Genomic DNA, 23,034 nt, shown 5'->3' with positions numbered 1-23,034 from the left:
ATGATTGAGTTTCACTCTTCCCATGTACACCACCCTTCACTCATGAACATTTCCCACCACCAGTGTGCCCAGTTTCCCTTCCACTCTCCACCTTCCACTCTGCCTGCCTATGGGGCAGACATTTTACTCTCTCTCTCTCTCTCTCTCTCTCTCTCTCTCTCTCTCAGCTCTCTCTCTCTCTCTCTCACCTCTCTCTCTCAGCTCTCTCTCTCTCTCACTCCATTTTAGACACCACCACATGTACTTTCTGATCATTACCTCTACTCAAGGAGATTGAATGCCTTTAGTCTCAAGCACCACATCACCAGGCGTCACCACTAAATATTCAGGCTTGCAGTGTCAGAATGAGTATCAGTCAGAGTAACCTGTGCCACCTTCCCACAAAGTAATGCTGGGAATAGTCTCTATTTTACCTTTTTTAAGTCTTCTGAAATTTTTGCTTCCCATACTCATTTCATGGTGAATTATGACAAAGACAGAAAGAAGACCATCTAGGACCAAGTACAGAATGCATTTGGCACTTTAACCTGACCCAGCATGGCAAAGAGGGCTGGGGAATGAGACAAAAGGTAGCCAGGGTGGGTTGATAGAGGACAGTGATGGTCACAATGAAGACTTTAGGTTTCATTCTAGAAGCCATTGGGAATCATAGAAGGCTTTTGAGCAATGGGATGATAAATGTCTTCTCATTTCTTTGCAAGACTCCTTGCAGAGCAAGTTGGCCAAGACTTATCATCTGTTTTATCATCTATTTTTAGGGAGTATTTCTACCTTCAGGTCACGAATTCTAGGTCTGTTTAAGCAGTAGCTGTGGCAGTAGAGATAAAGATCTGATTTGAAAGTCATCCTGCAGTAGAGACAGAAAAGAGTATCTAACTAGAAATTGTTTTGAATGTAAAGTAGGAATTGAGCTTCTAAGCCTGGAGACAGGCTCGGCCATATTATCTGGGGAGCATGAACCTGTCAAGGACTGTGTTTCAGTTTTGGAAACATTTTCAGATTTTCCAGGGTGGATGGATATCTCTGCTTTCAGTATTTAATTCTGGAAAAAAGAACAGAGCAGAAAATCAGATTTATGGCTCATTTAGATCAAGCTAGTGGTTTTAATCAGAAAAGAGAACAATGAGAAAACTTATGAAAAAGTTCACATTGGTAAAACAAAGAAAGAAGGGCCGGGCGGTGGCGCTGGAGGTAAGGTGCCTGCCTTGCCTGCGCTAACCTAGGACGGACCGCGGTTCGATCCCCGGCGTCCCATATGGTCCCCCAAGAAGCCAGGAGCAACTTCTGAGCGTATAGCCAGGAGTAACCCCTGAGCCTCACAGGGTATGGCCCAAAAACCAAAAAAAAAAAAAAAAAAAAAAATTCTTTGGGGCCGGGTAGGTGGCGCTGGAGGTAAGGTGTCTGCCTTGCAAGCGCTAGCCAAGGAAGGACCGCGGTTCGATCCCCCGGCGTCCCATATGGTCCCCCCAAGCCAGGGGCGATTTCTGAGCACATAGCCAGGAGTAACCCCTGAGCATCAAACGGGTGTGGCCCAAAAACCAAAAAAAAAAAAAAAAAAAAAAAAAAAAAAAAAAAAAAAACAAAGAAAGAATAGAAAGGAACATTTCAGAAGGGCCACCAAGAGGGATTTAGGTATCAGAGGTATATTATATGATAGAAGTTAAGGAGGTACTGGGCTTAGAGAGTGGAAGCACAAATTCTGGGGCTGAGCAAGGACTGATCTGACCACCTGGAATTGAGGTACTTTGAGGTCATGGTTGTTTATAGCAAATGTTTCTGTAAAGAACTAGGTAGGAAATACTTTCATATTTGAAACCACGAGGTGTTTGTGCAGTGATTTCTCTGCAGTGATAATACAAAGGCTGCTGCAGACATTAGTAAAAGAATTGGCTTGGTTAGTACTCAGTGGTAATTTATCTGGAAAAACAAAGGACAATTATAGCTTGTTGACCATAGCATAGTTCAACCTTAATATTGTTTCTAGTTTCCCTAAACAGAATCAGAATGTAAAAATGATTTTATGACTCATATGATAATCATTAAACGAACACTTGGCCCAAATTGTGGGACAATTTCTTTCATCTTAATTACAGGTTACTTAGAATTACCGGACCTGGAGGCAGGGGATTCTGATGTTACTTATGAATCTTCTAAGAAGCTGATTCAATAGAAATTTCTAAACACCGATCACAATTTTGTGCATGTACAGATGCATTTATCTTTCTTTTATTTGCATATCTGTCTGCTCTTGCTCTCATTCCAGTTCTTATTAATGAGAAGACACTATTTCCTGAAGCCTTTTCCTTTGCAAACCATTTTTGTGTAACTTTGATTTGTTGCTACACATGATGATTTCCTAGAGGCCTAAAAGTTCTCGTTCTCTCTCTCTCTCTCTCTCTCTCTCTCTCTCTCTCTCTCTCTCTCTGTCTCTCTCTCTCTCTCTGTCTCTCTGTCTCTGTCTCTGTCTCTCTCTCTCTCTCTCTCTCTCTCTCTCTCTCTCTCTCTCTCTCTCTCACTCGTTTTTGGTTTTTTGGGCCACACCCAGCAGCACTCTGGGTTACTCCTGACTCTCTGCTCAGAAATCACTCCTGGCAGGCACAAGGGATCACATGGGATGCCAGGATTAGAACCATCATTGGTCGTGGGTTGGCTGCTTGCAAGGGAAACACCCTACCGCTATACTATCTATACTATACTATGTGGTGTTTCCTATCTACCACCTATTAGTTTTCTTTTTCTAAATTACTTGTCTCCTGCCTAGTTTTTACTCTTTTTTTGAGGTCTGAATACTTGCTGTGTATACACATACCTGGCCCTTTTCTTGTTCACCATTCACCATTCATTGGATCTTAGCTTAGGGATATTTCCTAAATCATTCTATCTGCAGGAAATTCCCTTAGGGTTCTGTTAGCTCTATTTATTTGTGTTAGTATCAGCCACAGCCTATAATTGTATGAAAGTATCTCATCAGATTCCCTCAAGCAAAAACCTTTACTTTCTTAAAACCATTGTCTTCAGCATCTAGAACTGTGTCTGTCACACAGCAGGTACTTAATCAGTATTTGCTGAACTGCCCTTGCTGTGTATGTACTATATCTATTAGTGGTCAGGGGCTAATCCTAGCATTATGTACAAAGTTTATCCCTAATGCTCTGGGGACCATGTAATGCAAGAGGTCCAATGTAGCCCTGCTACATTCAAATTATGCATTCTAGCCCATTGAAGCATATCTCTAGCCCTGAATATTTCTTTTGTCACCACCTAGGACCTACCCTAGTCTTTTTTTATGCTAGGTATTTGCCATTAGCCAGTCCAAATTAATTGTCTAATTTGATTAATAAAATGTCTGGGGAAATAAAAATTTGGGACTGAAAAATAGATGTGCTGATATAAAACTAAGAAAAGTAAGGTCCAGGCCCTCTCTTTAAAGAGAAACCAAGCTACCTTGCTCTTGATAAAAATCCTCAGCCACTTTATAAGCAGTTTTCTGTATCTCTCCCTTTTGGCTTTAGGTCTAGAAGGTAGATGGAAGAAAAGAGTTTGGGCTATTAATTTTCATTTATCAACTGTGTTCTTATAAAGACCAGAGTTTCTAGTGAGGAGTTTTCTCAGCTTATGGTCTCTGTTTCTCTAGCTCCATTAAACCTTCCACATATTTATGATATAGCCCTGTTCTTCTTTGTTTTCTATAAAATATATCCATGACTATGTAAGTAATTCCTTTATTCAACTTTCAATTCTGTTCTTAATCTATAAATTTGCAGAGTTGAAAGTTTGAGACTTTTAAGTCTCAGATTTCTGATGAGTTTGCATTTTTATTATTGAATTCCACCTTTGATGCCAGTGACTGATTCTTTTCGGGGGCCACATTGGTGGTACTCAGGAGTTACTCCTGGCTCTGCTCTCAGAAATCACTCCTGGCAGGCTTGGGGGAACCATATGGGATGCCAGGAATCAAACCCCGGTTCATCCTGGGTCTGCTGCATACAAGGTCAACACCCTACCACTGTGCTATCTCTCTGGCCCCCAGTGCAGTCACTGTTTTGTTGAAACTTCTGACTTGAGTTGTATAATGATATACCTTTGCCATATTTGTTGATCAGTGTGCTTGCTCTACACACTACTAAAGTTTGAACTAGCCATATCAAGTAACGTTCAAACCATTTTCATGAAATTTTGTCTTAGAAATCTTAGACATCTAGACACATAGTTTTTGTGAATGAGGTACAAGATTTCCAAGTTATAGTAGGTACATCAAAACTGAAATAAAGCACTTGGCTTTTGTGGCTATTTTCATAGCTATCCTTTTAGATTAACTTGTATTAAGCCAAATGCTTTTAATATTTGTTACCAACTTTGTGAATAAAGAATCATCTCAAATTAACCCAGAGGGAGAGAAATAAGACATGGAAAATGTGCCTCATCTTCAATGCATATGCAGATTTTTGTGGTTGAACCTTACACTTTATTGATCCACATAAGGTTAGAGTAAGCTCTCATAGGATCATAGAGGCTCAGGATTGCAGATCTTAAGTCATCAGTGTTTTCTTCCATTAGGGTAGTAAGTACTCAATAGAAAGTCCTCTAACTCAATCGAACTGCTTAAATATCCTCAAATAGCCCAAGAATAGAAATATAGGACCAGTATTAAACAGATTTTTAAAGGTCACCTGATCTTAACTTTATTAGCCTTCTTTTTCTTACTAAAACACAATGGGATTAATTTTTGCTGAAGACCTCCTGTGTGATCCCTGTCTGAGGTTTGAGACCTCAGTTCCGGACCTCAGATTCCTCTAGGGAATAGGCTTGGCATCACTGGGAATGCCTCTTATTTGCCCAGCACTACAAAATTTTCAAGTTACTTGGGCCAATGTTTATACTTGGAATCATAGACTGGGATATAGTAATGTCCTCATGTGGGCAGGGGGTAGGATTGGGCTATACACAGTAATGCTCAGAGATCACTCCTGAAGGAGTTTGGGGTCCAAATGAGGTGTTGTTGATCAAACTTAGGCTATCAGTCTGCAAGGCAAGCTCTCTGCCCACTGGACTATCTCTTTAGCTTCATCTACCTTCATTTCTTGGACTGAAATAGAAGTATATGGCTGGTGGCTGGCTGGCAACACCAAATTTGATTTTGGGGGGGGGGGTTAAACTTTTGGGATAGTGGTTTTACTTGAAGGAGTGTGCTAGTTTTGTTCCCTTTGCTTCCGGGCCTGCTTTCATAGAGTAAATTTGGGACATTCCTTCACACAGACCTCTTTAATGTATGGGTAGCTGTGCAGAAAGGTGGCCTCCTCTCAGTGAACTTCACCTGACTGCACAAATAAAATATGATTGTTTGCTTCTAAGAATCATGCTGAGATAAAGATCTGCAAGTATTATTTTTTGCTCTTCCCCTTCCTCAAGTCCCTTCTACCTGTGTGGAGCTTTTGTCTTTCTTCATTTTGCTAGTGCTCATCCTTTTTTTTTAAATAAATAAATCGTTCCCTTTTGATTTGTAGATAATCATGATGCCATCCTGAGGTTTAATGCGGCACCCACAGACAACTTCCAGCGTGATGTAGGCACAAAAACCACCATTCGCCTGATGAACTCTCAGGTAACATTCTTTCTGTATAGATCTAAAGGGAGAGAGTCCCAGAGCACGAGCTTTGTGGGGAATGTATCTCCGAGAAATACATACATGATGCTAGCTTAATTCAAGTATGACCTTCTCAAGTTCCCATCATCAGAGAAGGAGAACTGTAGATTCTATGGCCCATCTGGGGAAATGTTTAGGGGAAAGCCTCTTTAATAGTCTGCACTAGCAAGGTCGTCAGTGCCTAGAAAGAGCAGCATTCTGTCTGTGCAGTTACTATGTAATGTGTAATCATATGTTGCATGAGAGGCAACAAAGCAAAGGATGTCCAGGGTCCATGATAAGTGTTATGAAAATTACATGATTTTCATATGTAATTGAATTATGTATTATGAGCTATCATTACCATCTGGTTAAGTATATAATACAACATTAAGCTGGTATTATTTCATAATTCTCTGAGAAAATCCACTCTCCAAAGTATTTCTACACTACATAGTTTGTGTTCTTCATTCTAATGGGAAGTTAAGAAATATTTTTGCCACAGATTTCTGTTAATGGTTAATTAGTGGAAAATATTTAATTGTACATTTATTAAAAATAGACTGCTAGGTAAAAAAGAACCCAGTTTGAATCATTCAGTTCTGTCACTGTCATACTGAATAAACTGCTCTTTTACACACACACACACACACACACACCCCAAAAAAAAGAGACTGCTAGGGCTCCAAATCACTGATTGTTTCTGTCCTGTGAACCTGTCAGCAATAACTGTTCTGATGTCAAGATTTAGACTTGATTTAAGAGTTCTTCCTATTCTGATTTTGAAAGACATTTCTCAAATGGACTGAGTAGGAACTCTCAAGGCAGTTTGTTTCTTTACTTTTCCTGGAGACAATGGTTTTGAAGTCAGTAGGAAGACAGTCAAAAAAGGGCCATGTCTGTGTCCCTACTCAGAAGTGCCTAGAGCAATCAGTCTACAGACAGAATAAGTAGAATTGGAATGGGAGGTTAGCTCAAGGCAAAAACTTGCCTTAAAAGTTGTGAGGCTGCTTTTATGCTCCAAACCTGGTCTGCAGCCTTGCTATCTGGGACTACTGGTGTAGCCAAATACTTAATTTACAGTAGCATTGCAGCTAGTGACATACAAACACCTCAATAAAGTGTATGCACCCCCAGAGAAGCACAACAACTAGGAGTATGACCCTTGGCAAGCACATATGTAAACACCACAATGGCCCCTGGGAAGCATCATAACAGAAGAAATGTGACCCTCACTGAGTCCAGCCAATGAAATGTGCAAGTCTCCTGTGAGTACCACAGCCAAGCATTTGTGTGATTCCTAGTCATTGTAATAACAGGAAAGGGAAGCAAAATGTAGAATGGGAGGTGATAAAGTAGTATTTAGGGTCTAGAGAAATAAAATAGTGGGTAAGGAATTTATTTTGCATGCTACTGACTTGATTTTTAATCCTGGATACCCCATATGGTCTCTCAAGACCTGCCAGGAGAGATCTCCAAGCACAGAGCTAGGAGTGAGTCCTGAGCCTCACCCAGTGTGGCCCTAAAACTAAGCAGAACCATAAATGTTTAATAATAGAAGTTTCATATTAGGGATGTGAGCTCTAGAGTTGTTGAAGGTCATGGTTGTACAGTGGCATGGAAGAACTTAATGCCACAGAGTTGAACAGAGAGAAAGGACTAAAAAAGGGTACATTTTATGTCATGTTTTACTATAATAAGAATTGTTTTCAGTCAGTGTGAAGAAAATCAGATGAGAGAGAAAGAAACTGAATGTATTAAAATGTGGAGATAATAAACACCCAAGGAGAAGCTACAATGATTGCACAGTGGGAAGGGTATTTGCCTTGCATGTGGCTGACCCAAATGATTCACATGATTCAGCATTCTATATGGTCCCCTGAGTCTGCCAGGAATGATTTCTGAGCACAGAACCAAGAATAACTTATGTATGCTGCCAGTTTACCCCTCTCTCCCCCAAAAGAAATAAACTCCTGATAAAACAATGAGGATTATTGCAAAGCCATGTTATGTTTAACCCTGACAGGAACCCTGGAAATCAGGGGGAAATAAAGGGGAAGGATTGAGGGATGGGTAAATTGGAGCTAGATTTTTTTTGTTTATTTTTTTGGGCCAGACCTGTTTGATGCTTAGGGGTTACTCCTGGCTAAGCGCTCAAAAAATGCCCCTGGCTGGGGGGACCTTATGGGATGCCAGGGAATCGAACCACAGTCCTTCCTTGGCTAGCGCTTGCAAGGCTTACCTTACCTCTAGCGCAACCTCGCCTGCCCCAGGAGCTAGATTTTAATAACAGGATGAAAAGAGCTTCTTTTTGCAAAGTAGGGTACAAGACTATGTTAAAAGATTCTGAGATAGAGAGCGGTCAAATCAGAGGGGCTGACATTGGCATTGTGGAGGAAATAAACTAGAGGAATGGGGCAGGATTTCTAGGTCATGGTGGCTACTCTGAGATTGGAGGCATGAATTCAGAGTAAAATCAGCTCTGTTGGGTTAGTGTTGGTATCATCTGCAAATGAGTAGAAAATAGCAAAAGAGAGTAGTAAGAAATTCTGAAAAATTCTCTTGGATTTTGGGAGCTATTTTCTTTTTAATCCCACCATCTCTTCATGATAGTCAATGAAGAACTAACTGGCAGATCTATGAATATGCTGGGATTTAATTGAAAGCCAAGGTTGTTTGGGGATGATTTTGATCAAATCCCTTCTTTAACACTTCTTATATAAGAGACTTGAACAAGTTGCTTCTGAGTTACAAGTTTGCTTCTTAGTAAAAGAAGGTAAATATTACCATGGGGCCTGAGAGATAATATAGCAGGTAGGGTGTTTGCCTTGTACACGCTGACCCACATTTGATCTTCAGCATCCCATGTGGTCCCCTGAGCACAGCTAGTGGGATGTGCCTTCCCCCCAAAAAGTAAGAAATATTACAACACAGGTTGTTTTTCTTTTGCAGAAATTGTGAAATTATTGGTATGAGACATTTGACACAGAGGCCAATCCACAAGTACTTGGTAATTGGTGGCAAAGGTCACTGTTAAGCTTAAGGCTTGCTCCTAACTACTGGAGGTTCATTATGTCTTCCTAATTCCTGAGCTAGGAAGCCTTCTGCCTCAGCAAGGTTGACCAGTTATTGTAGGGTATATGCCCAGCAGAAGGAAAATAAGACTTGTAAAAATAAAAAAGTAAACTCACTTTCATCCAGAGAATTTATTAATTTGCATTGGGCTACACTCAGCAGTGCTCAGGATTTTCTTCTGGCTTTATTCTCAGGGATCAGTCCTGGTAGTGCTCAGGGGATTAAATGGGGCGCTGGGAGTTGACGGTGCAAGACAAACACTCTACCCACTGTATGCTCTAGGTCCCAGATAGTTAATTTTATATGGATGACAGAACTAGGCCAAAGTTATAAGCAGTTTAAAGGAAAAGCAAAAAGCAACACAAATTTTGACTAAAGGAGAGAAACTGGTTTTTCCATGAAGTGAGCAAGAGACAAAGGAAAATCAATCAAAATTCTACTGTCAAGACTGAGTATGCCTGTTTATAATTGCAATTCACAGAGTATTGTAAAACATGTGCCACAGAATTGAAATGTGATCAAGAGAAAGGCTAGGTATACTGTTGATAGTCCCAGTTTCCTCCAAAGCATGTTTGTCTTGTACATTTTAATATCACTTTGTCTATCTACCAGGGCTAAAAGATGGGTACCCACTTCCTGTGGTATAGTGTCCTTTTTGTTTCGTTTTGGTTTTGGGGGGGCCACACCTGGTGACGCTCAGGGGTTATTTTTGGCTATATGCTCAGAAATCGCCCCTGGCTTGGGGGACCATATGGTATGCTGGGGAGTCAAACCGCAGTTCGTCCTAAGTTAGTGCATGCAAGGCAAACACCCTATTGCCTGTGCCACCGCTCTGGCCCCTTGCTGTGCTTCTTAAACATAACAACATTTCTCTATTTCCAGAAGTGACAATAAATATGTTTCTTTAATGTTTTTGTCATGGGACAGTTTTGTGACATTGGACTACGACTGATACATTTCCATCATTGTTCCTTGAAACTCCATCATGATATCATATATCTCTATATCCTAAAAAACTGGTTGTCCATCTTCTTTATCTCTTTTGTCCTGGCTGGTAATCCCAGCTGTTTTATAGCTGTTTATGTGAAAAATAAAGCTGCACCCCCACTGTTGTACAACAGAGAACAAAGGACAACTAGCAAGTTCTGCAATCATGTTGTGATGGGTGAATTCTACCATTGTGTAACTCATTCTCTTCCTGGATGGAGAGGCCCTCCTGACCTGACACCATCTACCATCTGTCTTTTAATGGTAGTAGGAACCTAGTCTTAATCAATGTGTTCTCTCATTCTCTGTCTACCTCCATCCCCACCCTCTACACCAATGGTACAGGAAGTCTTTTGTGCACCTGGGCTATGACAAAACCTTTAAAACAAAAAGATAGTGTGCTCATTGAGAAGCTGTCTTCATAGAGATCGTATCATACTGTGAAGTTTCAGCTTGGTTGATCTCTATGTCTGTGCAGATAGTAGGAGATTCAATAGAAAACCACATATAGCTAAGTGTACATCTTTAAGTAAGTCAGCTCTGATGATCAGTGTTTTCAGTCACATGAGATTTAGACAGACTTCTTGGTTTGGAGGAGTATGCGGTAAAACAAAAATAACCCAGAGGTTTTGTCAGAAGCTCGTATGTAGGGTTGGGAGAAAACCCTATGCCGTGTGTGTGTGTGTGTGTGTGTGTGTGTGTGTGTGTGTGTGTGTGTGTGATCAAGACCCAAAGCTTACCATGCTGTAGCACATAATAAAAGAAGCAGTATTTAAGAAAAAATAGATTCTTCAGATCATTTAAATATGACAGCTTTGTTCTCAATGGAATCAGCCAAATTTTTGAGCAGACACTGAATTTAATACAAAAGTTAAATACATCATAACACTGGCATTTCTTCCCATTAACAACATTTATGGTGACCTTTTTGGAGCTGATGCAATAATGACAATTTGCTCAAAACATTGAATTTTTTATTTTATTTTTTTTTTCTTTTTTTTTTTGCATAATTTTTTTTTTATTTAAACACCTTGATTACATACATGATTGTGTTTGGGTTTCAGTCATAAAAGGAACACCACCCATCACCAGTGCAACATTCCCATCACCCAAGTCCCAAATCTCCCTCCTCCCCACCCAACCCCCGCCTGTACCCTAAACAGGCTCTACATTTCCCTCATACATTCTCAATATTAGGACAGTTCAAAATGTAGTTATTTCTCTAACTAAACTCATCACTCTTTGTGGTGAGCTTCCTGAGGTGAGCTGGAACTTCCAGCTCTTTTCTCTTTTGTGTCTGAAAATTATTATTACCAGGGTGTCTTTCATTTTTCTTAAAACCCATAGATGAGTGAGACCATTCTGCGTTTTTCTCTCTCTCTCTGACTTATTTCACTCAGCATAATAGATTCCATGTACATCCATGTATAGGAAAATTTCATGACTTCATCTCTCCTGACAGCTGCATAATATTCCATTGTGTATATGTACCACAGTTTCTTTAGCCATTCGTCTGTTGAAGGGCATCTTGGTTGTTTCCAGAGTCTTGCTATGGTAAATAGAGCTGCAATGAATATAGGTGTAAGGAAGGGGTTTTTGTATTGCATTTTTGTGTTCCTAGGGTATATTCCTAGGAGTGGTATAGCTGGATCGTATGGGAGCTCGATTTCCAGTTTTTGGAGGAATCTCCATATCGCTTTCCATAAAGGTTGAACTAGACAGCATTCCCACCAGCAGTGGATAAGAGTTCCTTTCTCTCCACATCCCCGCCAACACTGTTTATTCTCATTCTTTGTGATGTGTGCCATTCTCTGGGGTGTGAGGTGGTATCTCATCGTTGTTTTGATTTGCATCTCCCTGATGATTAGTGATGTGGAACATTTTTTCATGTGTCTTTTGGCCATGCGTATTTCTTCTTTGTCAAAGTGTCTGTTCATTTCTTCTCCCCATTTTTTGATGGGGTTAGATGTTTTTTTCTTGTAAAGTTCTGTCAGTGCCTTGTATATTTTGGAGATTAGCCCCTTATCTGATGGGTATTGGGTGAATAGTTTCTCCCACTCAGTGGGTGGCTCTTGTATCCTGGGCACTATTTCCTTTGAGGTGCAGAAGCTTCTCAGCTTAATATATTCCCATCTGTTAATCTCTGCTTTCACTTGCTTGGAGAGTGCAGTTTCCTCCTTGAAGATGCCTGTAATGTCCTGTAGTGTTTTGCCTATGTGCTGTTCTATATATCTTATGGTTTTGGGGCTGATATCGAGGTCTTTAATCCATTTGGATTTTACCTTTGTACATGATGTTAGCTGGGGGTCTAAGTTTAATTTTTTGCAAGTGGCTATCCAATTGTGCCAACACCACTTGTTGAAGAGGCTTTCCCTGCTCCATTTAGGATTTCCTGCTCCTTTATCAAAAATTAGATGGTTGTATCTCTGGGGAACATTTTCTGAGTATTCAAGCCTATTCCACTGATCTGAGGACCTATCTTTATTCCAATACCATGCTGTTTTGATAACTGTTGCTTTGTAGTACAGTTTAAAGTTGGGAAAAGTAATTCCTCCCATATTCTTTTTCCCAATGATTGCTTTAGCTATTCGAGGGTGTTTATTGTTCCAAATGAATTTCAAAAGTGTCTGATCCACTTCTTTGAAGAATGTCATGGGTATCTTTAGAGGGATGGCATTAAATCTGTATAATGCCTTGGGGAGTATTGACATTTTGATGATGTTAATCCTGCCAATCCATGAGCAGGGTATGTGTTTCCATTTCCGTGTGTCCTCTCTTATTTCTTGGAGCAGAGTTTTATAGTTTTCTTTGTATAGGTCCTTCACATATTTAGTCAAGTTGATTCCAAGATATTTGAGTTTGTGTGGTACTATTGTGAATGGGGTTGTTTTCTTAATGTCCATTTCATCCTTATTACTATTGGTATATAGAAAGGCCATTGATTTTTGTGTGTTAATTTTGTAGCCTGCCACCTTGCTATATGATTCTATTGTTTCTAGAAGCTTTTTGATAGAGTCTTTAGGGTTTTCTAAGTAGAGTATCATGTCATCTGCAAACAGTGATAGCTTGACTTCTTCCTTTCCTATCTGGATTTCCTTGATATCCTTTTCTTGCCTAATCGCTATAGCAAGTACTTCCAGTGCTATGTTGAATAGGAGTGGTGAGAGAGGACAGCCTTGTCTTGTGCCAGAATTTAGAGGGAAGGCTTTCAGTTTTTCTCCATTGAGGATAATATTTGCCACTGGCTTGTGGTAGATGGCCTTCACTATATTGAGAAAGGTTCCCTCCATTCCCATCTTGCTGAGAGTTTTGATCAAGAATGGGTGTTGGACCTTATCAAATGCTTTCTCTGCATCTATTGATATGATCATGTGGTTTTTATTTTTCTTGTTATTGATGTTGTGTATTATGTTGATAGATTTACGGATGTTAAACCAGCCTTGCATTCCTGGGATGAAACCTACTTGATCGTAGTGGATGATCTTCTTAACGAGGCATTGAATCCTATTTGCCAGGATTTTGTTGAGGATCTGTGCATCTGCATTCATCAGTGATATTGGTCTGTAATTTTCTTTTTTGGTAGCGTCTCTGTCTGGTTTAGGTATCAAGGTGATGTTGGCTTCATAAAAGCTATTTGGAAGTGTTTCTGTTTGTTCAATTTCATGAAAGAGTCTTGCCAAGATTGGCAGTAGTTCCTCTTGGAAAGTTTGATAGAATTCATTAGTGAATCCATCTGGACCTGGGCTTTTGTTTTTCGGCAGACATTTGATTACTGTTTTAATTTCATCAATGGTGATGGGGGTGTTTAGATATGCTACATCCTCTTCCTTCAACCGTGGAAGATTATAAGAGTCCAAGAATTTATCCATTTCTTCCAGGTTCTCATTTTTAGTGGCGTAGAGTTTTTCAAAGTAGTTTCTGATTACCCTTTGAATCTCTGTCATATCAGTAGTGATCTCTCCTTTTTCATTCCTGATACGAGTTATCAAGTTTCTCTCTCTCTCTTTCTTTGTTAGGTTTGCCAGTGGTCTATCAATCTTGTTTATTTTTTCAAAGAACCAACTTCTGCTTTCGTTGATCTTTCGGATTGTTTTTTGAGTTTCCACTTCGTTGATTTCTGCTCTCAACTTTGTTATTTCCTTCTGTCTTCCTATTCTTGGGTCCTTTTGTTGAGCATTTTCTAGTTCCATTAGCTGTGTCATTAAGCTACTCAGGTAAGCTCCTTCTTCCTTCCTGATGTGTGCTTGCAAAGCTATAAATTTTCCTCTCAGTACTGCTTTTGCTGTGTCCCATAAGTTCTGAGAGTTTGTGTCTTTATTGTCATTTGTTTCCAGGAACCTTTTTATTTCCTCCTTGATTTCATCTCGGACCCACTGGTTATTGAGCATGAGGCTGTTTAACTTCCAGGTGTTAAAGTGTTTCTTCTGAGTCCCTTTGGAGTTCACAAATAATTTCAGAGCCTTGTGGTCAGCGAAGGTAGTCTGCAAAATTTCTATCCTCTTGATCTTATGGAGGTATGTTTTATGTGCCAGCATGTAGTCTATCCTGGAGAATGTCCCATGTACATTGGAGAAGAATGTGTATCCAGGTTTCTGGGGATGGAGTGTCCTATATATATCCACTAGGCCTCTTTCTTCCATTTCTCTCCTCAGGTCTAGTATATTCTTGTTGGGTTTCAGTCTGGTTGACCTGTCCAGTGTTGACAAAGCCGTGTTAAGGTCCCCCACAATTATTGTGTTGTTGTTGATATTATTTTTCAGATTTGTCAACAGTTGTATTAAATATTTTGCTGGCCCCTCATTCGGTGCATATATGTTTAGGAGAGTGAATTCTTCCTGCTCTACGTACCCCTTGATTAATATAAAATGTCCGTCTTTGTCCCTTACAACCTTCCTGAGTATAAAGTTTGCATTATCTGATATTAGTATGGCCACTCCAGCTTTTTTATGGGTGTTGTTTGCTTGGATAACTTTTCTCCAGCCTTTTATTTTGAGTCTATGTTTGTTCTGACTATTCAGGTGCGTTTCTTGTAGGCAGCAGAAGGTTGGATTGAGTTTTTTGATCCATTTAGCCACTCTGTGTCTCTTAACTGGTGCATTTAGTCCATTGACGTTGAGAGAAAGAATTGTCCTGGGATTTAACGCCATCTTTATTTCAAAATTTGGTGTGTCTTTTGGGTAGTCTTGTCTTAGATTAGGTCTTTCAGTTTTTCTCTTAAGACTGGTTTTGTGTCTGTGAAGTTTCTGAGCTGTTTTTTGTCTGTGAAACCATGTATTCTTCCATCAAACCGGAAAGTGAGTTTTGCTGGGTATAGTATTCTGGGTGAAGCATTCATTTCATTCAGTCTTGTCACAATATCCCACCATTGCTTTCTGGCATTGAGCGTTTCTGGTGACAGGTCTGCTGTAAATCTCAGGGAAGCTTGCTTGAACATGATTTCCCCTTTTGATCTTGCTGTTTTCAGAATTCTGTCTCTATCTGTGGGATTTGTCATTGTGACTAGGATGTGTCTTGGGGTGGTTTTTCTGGGGTCTCTTTTGGTTGGTACTCTTCGGGCATGCAGGATTTGATCACCTATATTCTTTAGCTCTGGAAGTTTCTCTTTAATGATGTTCTTGACCATTGATTCTTCCTGGAAATTTTCTTCCTGGGTCTCTGGGACTCCAATGATTCTTAAGTTGTTTCTGTTGATCTTATCATAGACTTCTATTTTCGTCTGTTCCCATTCTTTGACTAATTTTTCCATTGTCTGCTCATTTGCTTTAAGTTTTTTGTCCAATCTCTCCTGCTGTATGGAATTGTTATGTATCTCATCTTCCACAGCACCAAGTCTATTCTCAGCTTCTGATACCCTGTCCCAGAGCTTATCCATTTTGTCATTCACTTCGTTTACTGACTTTTTCAGTCCTGTTAGTTGACATGTTATTTCAGTTTGGAGTTTTGTCATTTCTGCCTTCATATTTTCTTGGTTCTTATTAGTGTTCTGTTCAACTCGATCCATGGTTTCTTGGAGTCTGTTGAGCACCTTCCATATTGCTAGTCTAAAGTCCTTATCTGAGAGGTTGATTAGTTGTTCAGTCATTATCTGGTCCTCAGAATTGTCATCTTCATTCTCTATGTCTGATGCTGGCCTGCGTTGTTTCCCCATTGTCACACTTGTATTGTGGGTTTTTCTACGTGTTGTGGTGGTATTCATTGTCTATATGATGTAGGTAGCACACTCCTCTGGCTCCTCCCTTTCTGGATGGGCTGACTTGCCTCTAAGGGAGGGGAGTCCTCCGTGGATGAAGCCTCACACTGGGTCAAATCTTAGGCCCGAGCATGCAACAGAGAAGACAGTCCAGAGAGAAATGTGTGCTTCTGTGATATAGCGCCGTTCTTAGTGTGATTTTTCCTTCTTGTTGCAATGGAGTTCTTTCCTTAGAAAGAGTGCACGGCCGCGTAGCGAAGCGGAGCGGCCGTGCTCCTCTGAGCCTCTTTTTGCCCCACTCGCAAGAGTTTCACGCAAGAGGACAGTAGACAGACATAGACAGGTCACACTCACAGTCTTTCACAGCTGAGCCCCACTGGGCCGGTGTACTTTCGCGGATTTTCCCCGCCTGGTGTCACCGAATTTTTTATTTTAAAAGACACTTCATTGTAAGAGAAAAAACAAGGGTCTCACAGAGTTGAGTTTAAGTTTTGCAACTCAGCAAAATAAAAGAGGGACATCAAAAAGGAAGTAATGAAGCAAAGCAACAAAATTTCCAAGTCATTTTTCTTTACTGTTACAGTTTCTTCTTTAACATTAAGATAAATATCAGTTACCACATATTGCACTTTTATAACTGAACTTTCTACTGTGTTGTCAAAGTCTTCCACGCTGAATTTATTCGTATCATGCCATCACATGTCTGCTAGTAGATGTTCAGAATTAATGCAAGAAAGTTCGTATGCAAATGTACTACCTAGAGCCAGGAAATAAAGCAAAGACACCTTTGTAAGCAAGAGCACATCTAGTGCCCAGATCTTGGTTTCTTTATGAGCTTTTACAAATTAATAAAAAGAAGAAGAAAAAAAGAACAAGTATTTCTTTGGGAAAAAAATGAAGGCTCCTTGTAAAAAAAAATGTATTTGAATTCTAAGGAAATGACAGAAATATCTTCTCATAGTTCTAGAGATCAAAAGACCAAGGGGTTATGTTGTTTTCTGTCACAGCTCACTTTCTGATTTGTGGATGACTGAATTTTTGCTGTATCCTCTGTGGCCCTTCCTCCACATAGACATAGAGAAACTTCCATATTACCTCCTCCTTTTCTTACATGAACACCAGTCTTACCTGAGTAGTCTCTCATCCTTGCAGCCTCATTTAACCTTAATTACCTTCCTGAATACCCTCTTTCCAATATAGTCTACATTGCAGCTTAAGATTTTATTATATGAATTGCAGGAGGATGCAGGAGAGACTCCATCCAGTCCATAATAGAAAAAGTGGTGAGAAGAAATAAAAGACTTAACATTCACAATGATAATATGTCAAGAATGCATTATGGATAGTCATCATTTTCTTTATATGTGTAAAGGAAAAGATGTACTTTTGTATATATTTCTTCCTGTTTCAGCAGCTCTTACTTTAAACTTATTCTGAAACAATAGCTCTCCATTTCCCAGGTGTTGCTTATACCTGGCAGATGGTCCTCGGGTTCTGTTGCTCCGGCAATAATGAGATCTCCTCAACACAAGGCCCTCGGGATCCCTAAACTTAGGTCACATACTGCACATAGCTGAATATTAGAACTTTGAGAAGAACTTTATACTCTGGTGACTTAGACTCTACTGACTTCTGCTGCAGTTGGAAAAATTATCACTGCTAGAAGTTATACAATAACTTCCGGTCATCCAAGTAGGGTCGTTCTTAATAGTAATAAGGCACCTAAACCTGGAATTGGGAGGTGGCCCACTCAAATCACATAAACAGGGGCCAGAGTGGTGGCGTAGAGGTAGGGAGTATGCCTTGCACACGGCTGACCTAGAATGGACAGTGATTGGATTTCCAGAGTTCCATATGGTCCCCCAAGCCAGGAGCGATTTCTGTGGGCATAGCCAGGAGTAACCCCTGAGCATCACCGGATGTGGCCCAAAGCCCAAAAATAAAGAAATAAATAAAATAAAAAAATAAAAGCAACTAAACATAAACCATTCTCCCAATTACCAGAGCAGTTTTGAGACAGAGTGCTCTGCTAAGAACCAGTCTTTGGTCTCTGGTCCTAGCTCTATCCCAGCTCTCCTGGAAGACTCAGACGAGTTCTCTTCTCTCTGGAACCCCATGTAATCATCTGAAAAATGATAGATTTTGGATCCAGTTTCTTAAAGACCTCCCAGTTATGACACAATCCAACTCAGACATGAAATAGCATTTTCGTGACACTCATCTTCCTCATCAAATGATACTTGGCCATCTCTACGAGCTTTGAGTGAGACAATACGATGTGGAATCTAGAAGTGTGGGCTCAGACAGAAGGACTCTGTTGTAGACTCTCCACCTTACTTGCTATATGAAGCTTGTATAACTTACTTGCAACTCTGAGTTTCTTTCATCTGTAAAACAAGCATCTCTGGGGCCAGAGAGATAGCATTGAGGTAAAGCGTTTGCCTTGCATGTGGAAGGACGGTGGTTCGAATCCCGGCATCACATATGGTCCCCTACGCCTGCCAGGAGCGATTTCTGAGCAAAGAGCCAGGAGTAACCTTTGAGCACTGCCAGGTGTGACCCGCCCCTGCCCAAAAAAGAAATAGAATAATAAAAAAAAAAAACAAACAAACATCTCATGGTGATAGTACAGTAGGTACAGCACACAGAAGACACAGGTTCAAACCCTGAATCCCTTATGCACTGCCAGAAATAATTCCTGAGTGTAGAGCACCCACTGGGTGTGTCCAGGAAACATAAACAAACCCAGCCCTACCCCCAAATAAATGCATATCAATATGTCCTTCCAAGGCCCTTAGGAATATGACTGAGTTAAGATACAAAACTACGTGGCCTCTTTCTGAGCACATGTTGCTAATAGTGTTCTCATCTATGGCAAAGCAGAAAGCTCTATTTCTCTGACACTGTGAAATCTTTTTTTTTTTTTTTTTTTTTTTTGGTTTTTGGGCCATACCCAGCGTTGCTCAGGGGTTACTCCTGGCTGTCTGCTCAGAAATAGCTCCTGGCAGGCACGGGGGACCATATGGGACACTGGATTCGAACCAACCACCTTAGGTCCTGGATCGGCTGCTTGCAAGGCAAACACTGTGCTATCTCTCCGGGCCCGACACTGTGAAATCTTTCACAGAACTTGAGAAAGTCTCAGAGCACAGGGACCTGCTACTGCTGCTGCTGAGCCCCTTCTTTGCAGGCTAAGGAAAATTGCTGGGCAAGGACCATGGTAACAGGAGACAATTCTTTAAAACTGTTATCTCTAATCTCAAGAAGTCTTCAGCATTAGTACTTGCAATAGGAGTGTCTGTCTCAGGAACACTAGCTACATTTTTATGTGAACCAGTTTCACTTTACAGTTCAAAAAGCTGCACAAAATTGTCATATGTTTCACTTGGGGGAGTCCACAGTATAGCAATGTAAGTGGGAAGGGTTTATTGTGGTAGTTCTTCCATTTATTTTCAGTCAGTTGAGATTTTATTTCTACTTTTTCCCCCTCGTTTCTTGGACAGCATCAGCTCCCATATACTTTTTCTGGAAATAAAAAAAAAGTTTCTCTCTCTTAAGAAATAAGGGCCATAGCCAGATATTCTGGAGAGTTGGGAGGTCCATTTTTAGTGATGCTTAGTCTGAAGGACAGACCTGAGGATTTGGTGCTGGGGACTAAATGGGCCCTCTCTCTTGCTATGCAAATGCTCTACTGCTTAAGCTCCTTTTTTAGCCCAGTTTTAGTTTTCTTAAGAGGAACATGGCTTCCTTCATCACTAAGTTCTTGGGGTCCTCTGTTTATCTTACGCTTCTTTTTCTTAATTTCTTACCATTCTTAGTTTGATCCTCAAGATTGGTTCTTTGTGACAGAGGAAGCAAATGTTGTTATCTCTGCACCAGGTGCCAAGCCCTCAGTTCCAATACTACAGAGATCACTAATAATATGCCCTTCTCCATGGTGATGTGGAAATAAACAGGGCTGGACTATATTTCTAGGGACTATATTTCTTTTTTTTTTATTTAAACACCTTGATTACATACATGATTGTGTTTGGGTTTCAGTCATGTAAAGAACACCATCCATCACCAGTGCAACATTCCCATCACCAATGTCCCAAATCTCCCTCCTCCCATCCGACCCCCGCCTGGGACTATATTTCTTGAAGGGACTTCAAGACATCATTAAAGAATACACATCGTGGTGTTTTCCCAACTACTCTCAGTGTGGAGTTCTAAGGTGACCCCTGGTAGTGCCCAGGGGGCTATGTGGTACCTGGAATCAGACCCATGCAAAGTAAATGCTCCAGTAATGCTTGTTGAGCCACTGAGACTGGCAGACTGGCTCTGGAGATAATTTTGTTTATTGAGATTCTGATTTGAAACCTCACTTCTCTGACCCCACACACACACACACACACACACAAGGTGGTATTGCTCAAATATTTTCTTTTTAACCCTCATACCAGAATTTTCAGTATCTGAATGAAACTGCTTCTGCACTAGGGATGAGGGCTAGTCACAGAATGTCCTCTGAGGCCCACATAGGCAAGCTGGCATTGTTGCCCCCATGAAATTGAAGTGTTGTGCCCAAACTGAGATGCCTCAAAGTGCTCTCGGGTCTGTATGGGCCCATTTTCCTGGATTTATCTGTAAATATTCAAATGAAAGTTTCTATTTTCTTCCCACAGTTGGTTACCACAGAGCGGCGCTTCCTCAAGGATAGTCTGTATAATGAAGGAATCCTGGTTGTGTGGGACCCTTCTGTGTATCACACAGATATCCCAAAGGTAAGTGATGTCTGTGAGATGTAGTCTCCCATTTGTCTATAGATGTACTTGAATTCTGGGGTGTATTAAGTCATGACTAATAATGGATCTCTTCTGGTTTGGAAGTGTTTCTGTGGTCTTTAGACCCTGCCCTACCTAGCCACTGGTTTGACTTCCAGTTATAGTATGTGTCAACATAGCACTTTCAGAGTTGCTCACTCTCTGCTGTGGATTGTGTGCATTTAATATAGTTATTTCTCTTGTAAGTACTATCCCCCATTCAGAGTTTCCAGAATGATTCTTATTTCACTGTCAGATCATCTTTAGTTGACAGTGCTTGGTTGTTACTATTCTATAGAGGAAGAGACAGGAGTATGTGCTGAGGAAGTCTCTCAAAGACTTGGTTGACCAAATCTAAGGCCAGATGGGCTGTACCAATGTTGCAGAAGAGGAGAATAGTCTTAGGCTGATGAAATTGCAACTCTCCCTCCTCTTCATTGGTGATTGATTCTTGCTATCTGGCCTTTCCCTACATAAACTACCGTGGTCTGAGAAAGGTGTTAGGGCAGGAGGACACAAAGCATCATTCTGGGGACATGGAATACTTCATTTGGACAAACCAATAGCTGCCAGGCACTGTTGATCCCCGTCACTTTCACTCCTTTCATTTCTATTTGTTTTATGGACTACTGCTTAATTTTCCACTAGTTTGACTAATCTGAGTTGAAACTCTTTTACCTAGGTTAGGGCACCGACTTGAAACTACAAGTGGTACCTATGGTTTGATTTCTCCTCCTTCCTCAGTGATATATAGACCTTTAGGGATCCTCTTAGCTCAGAGAGCATTCCCAGATTTGAAATTCCTGAAGTATGAAACTGTCAGGGTCACCAAACTTTCTAAAGGAATGTATGATGTGTGTGTGTGTGTGTGTGTGTGTGTGTGTGTGTGTGTGTGTGTGTTGGGGTCCCTTTGCTCTCTAGTGAGAATTGTACTGAGGAAGGCAAGTTCAAAGTCTGCTGTGAGAAAAGGAAAGGGTTCCATGGCTTTCCCTCTGTCCTTGCTCCTGGGTTAGGATAACAGTCTGGGGACAACATCGGCACTGGCTCATTTCTCTTCTTGAGAAGCTCCTTTGTTTTATTCTCAGTGGTACAAGAATCCCGACTACGGTTTCTTCGAAAATTATAAGAGCTACCGGAAGCTGCATCCTGATCAGCCCTTTTATATCCTCAAGCCCCAGATGCCTTGGGAGCTTTGGGACATTCTTCAGGAAATGGCCCCGGAGGAGATTCAGCCAAATCCTCCATCCTCTGGCATGCTTGGTGAGTCTATGTTTGGAGAAGACCTTGTGGTTGTTTCTAGAAGAAATGTTTATCTTCTGTTTTCACTTGTTTTTATTTTTGTTGTTTTGGGGCACACCCAGCTGGGTCTCAGGAGTTACTCCTGGCTTTGCACTCAGAAATTGCTTCTGACAGGCTCAGGGAACCATATTGGATGTGGGATCAAACCTGGGTTGGCCATATCTAAGGTAAAGTCCTACCCACTGTGCTGTCACTCTGGCCCCATTTTTTCCTTTTTTATAACTTAAATATTCCTGGGGCAGGAGTGATAATACAGTGGTAGGGCATTTGCCTTGCATGTAGCCAACCTGGGATGACCCCAGATTCAATTTCCAGCATTCCACATGGTCCCTCAAGCCTGCCAAGATTGAATTCTGCACACAGAGCCAGGAGTAACCCCTGAGCACTGCTGCATGTGGCCCCAAAACCAAAATAAATTTTTAAAAACAAACATAAATTCCCTAAACAGTAGCTAGATTTTTCACTCTTTGTGCACTATGTGAAAAGTTGGCTGAGATGCAAAGAGAATAGAATAGAATCTCTTTGCCTCTTGAAAGTCTAATGGGGAGTCCTGTCAGGTGTCTGAGGTGACATTTAATTTGCACCAGGACCATTTATTCTCACAAGAGAGAAAACTCACCTGGGTAAACATAGAGCATCATGGAAGAGAAAAATTGAACTAGGTCTGGGAGAGTTTTCTGGAATAGGTGGAGATATAATAAAATAATAATAATAATAATAATAATAATAATAATAAAGGAATCTCAGATAAGAGGGGAAGCAAGAAATGAGAGGAGCAAAACGGAGCAGAACTGGGCCTCAGAGAAGTAGACCATGACCAACCTCATCCCAGTGGTAGCCTCGTGTAGGCTGGAGTAGAAATGGGAATTACTTCCTCTGGGAGCAGATGAAGAAACTGTGTCATGAGTGACAGGAGTCCTGGGCAAGGAAGCCAGGAAGGGGCAGGGAGCTTGGTCACTCAGGACTCCCATTATGCTGCGTTTCCATCTCAGTGTTCTGTACCTCCCTGAGAGCATCTACCAGGCAACATACCATGGCTCCATTCATTTGTTTGG

General features: G+C 40.8%; 1 protein-coding gene across 4 annotated transcripts in view; it reads left to right on the top strand.

Moving 5' to 3' along the window:
* The window catches only part of ST6GAL1 (ST6 beta-galactoside alpha-2,6-sialyltransferase 1), a 179,796-nt gene that overhangs the window by 155,909 nt on the left and 853 nt on the right, over positions 1-23,034 (top strand). For all 4 annotated transcript variants that reach the window (XM_049775739.1, XM_049775741.1, XM_049775738.1 and 1 more), the window contains 3 exons: positions 5,505-5,602; positions 20,543-20,641; positions 21,766-21,940. In XM_049775739.1, coding sequence (XP_049631696.1) covers positions 5,505-5,602; positions 20,543-20,641; positions 21,766-21,940 — 372 coding nt within the window. The remainder of the gene's footprint in view (positions 1-5,504; positions 5,603-20,542; positions 20,642-21,765; positions 21,941-23,034) is intronic.

Source organism: Suncus etruscus, chromosome 6, assembly GCF_024139225.1.
Source record: "Suncus etruscus isolate mSunEtr1 chromosome 6, mSunEtr1.pri.cur, whole genome shotgun sequence".
Taxonomy (NCBI): domain Eukaryota; kingdom Metazoa; phylum Chordata; class Mammalia; order Eulipotyphla; family Soricidae; genus Suncus; species Suncus etruscus.
Note: the sequence above shows the minus strand (reverse complement) of the source record. Positions and strands in the feature narration are given on the sequence as shown.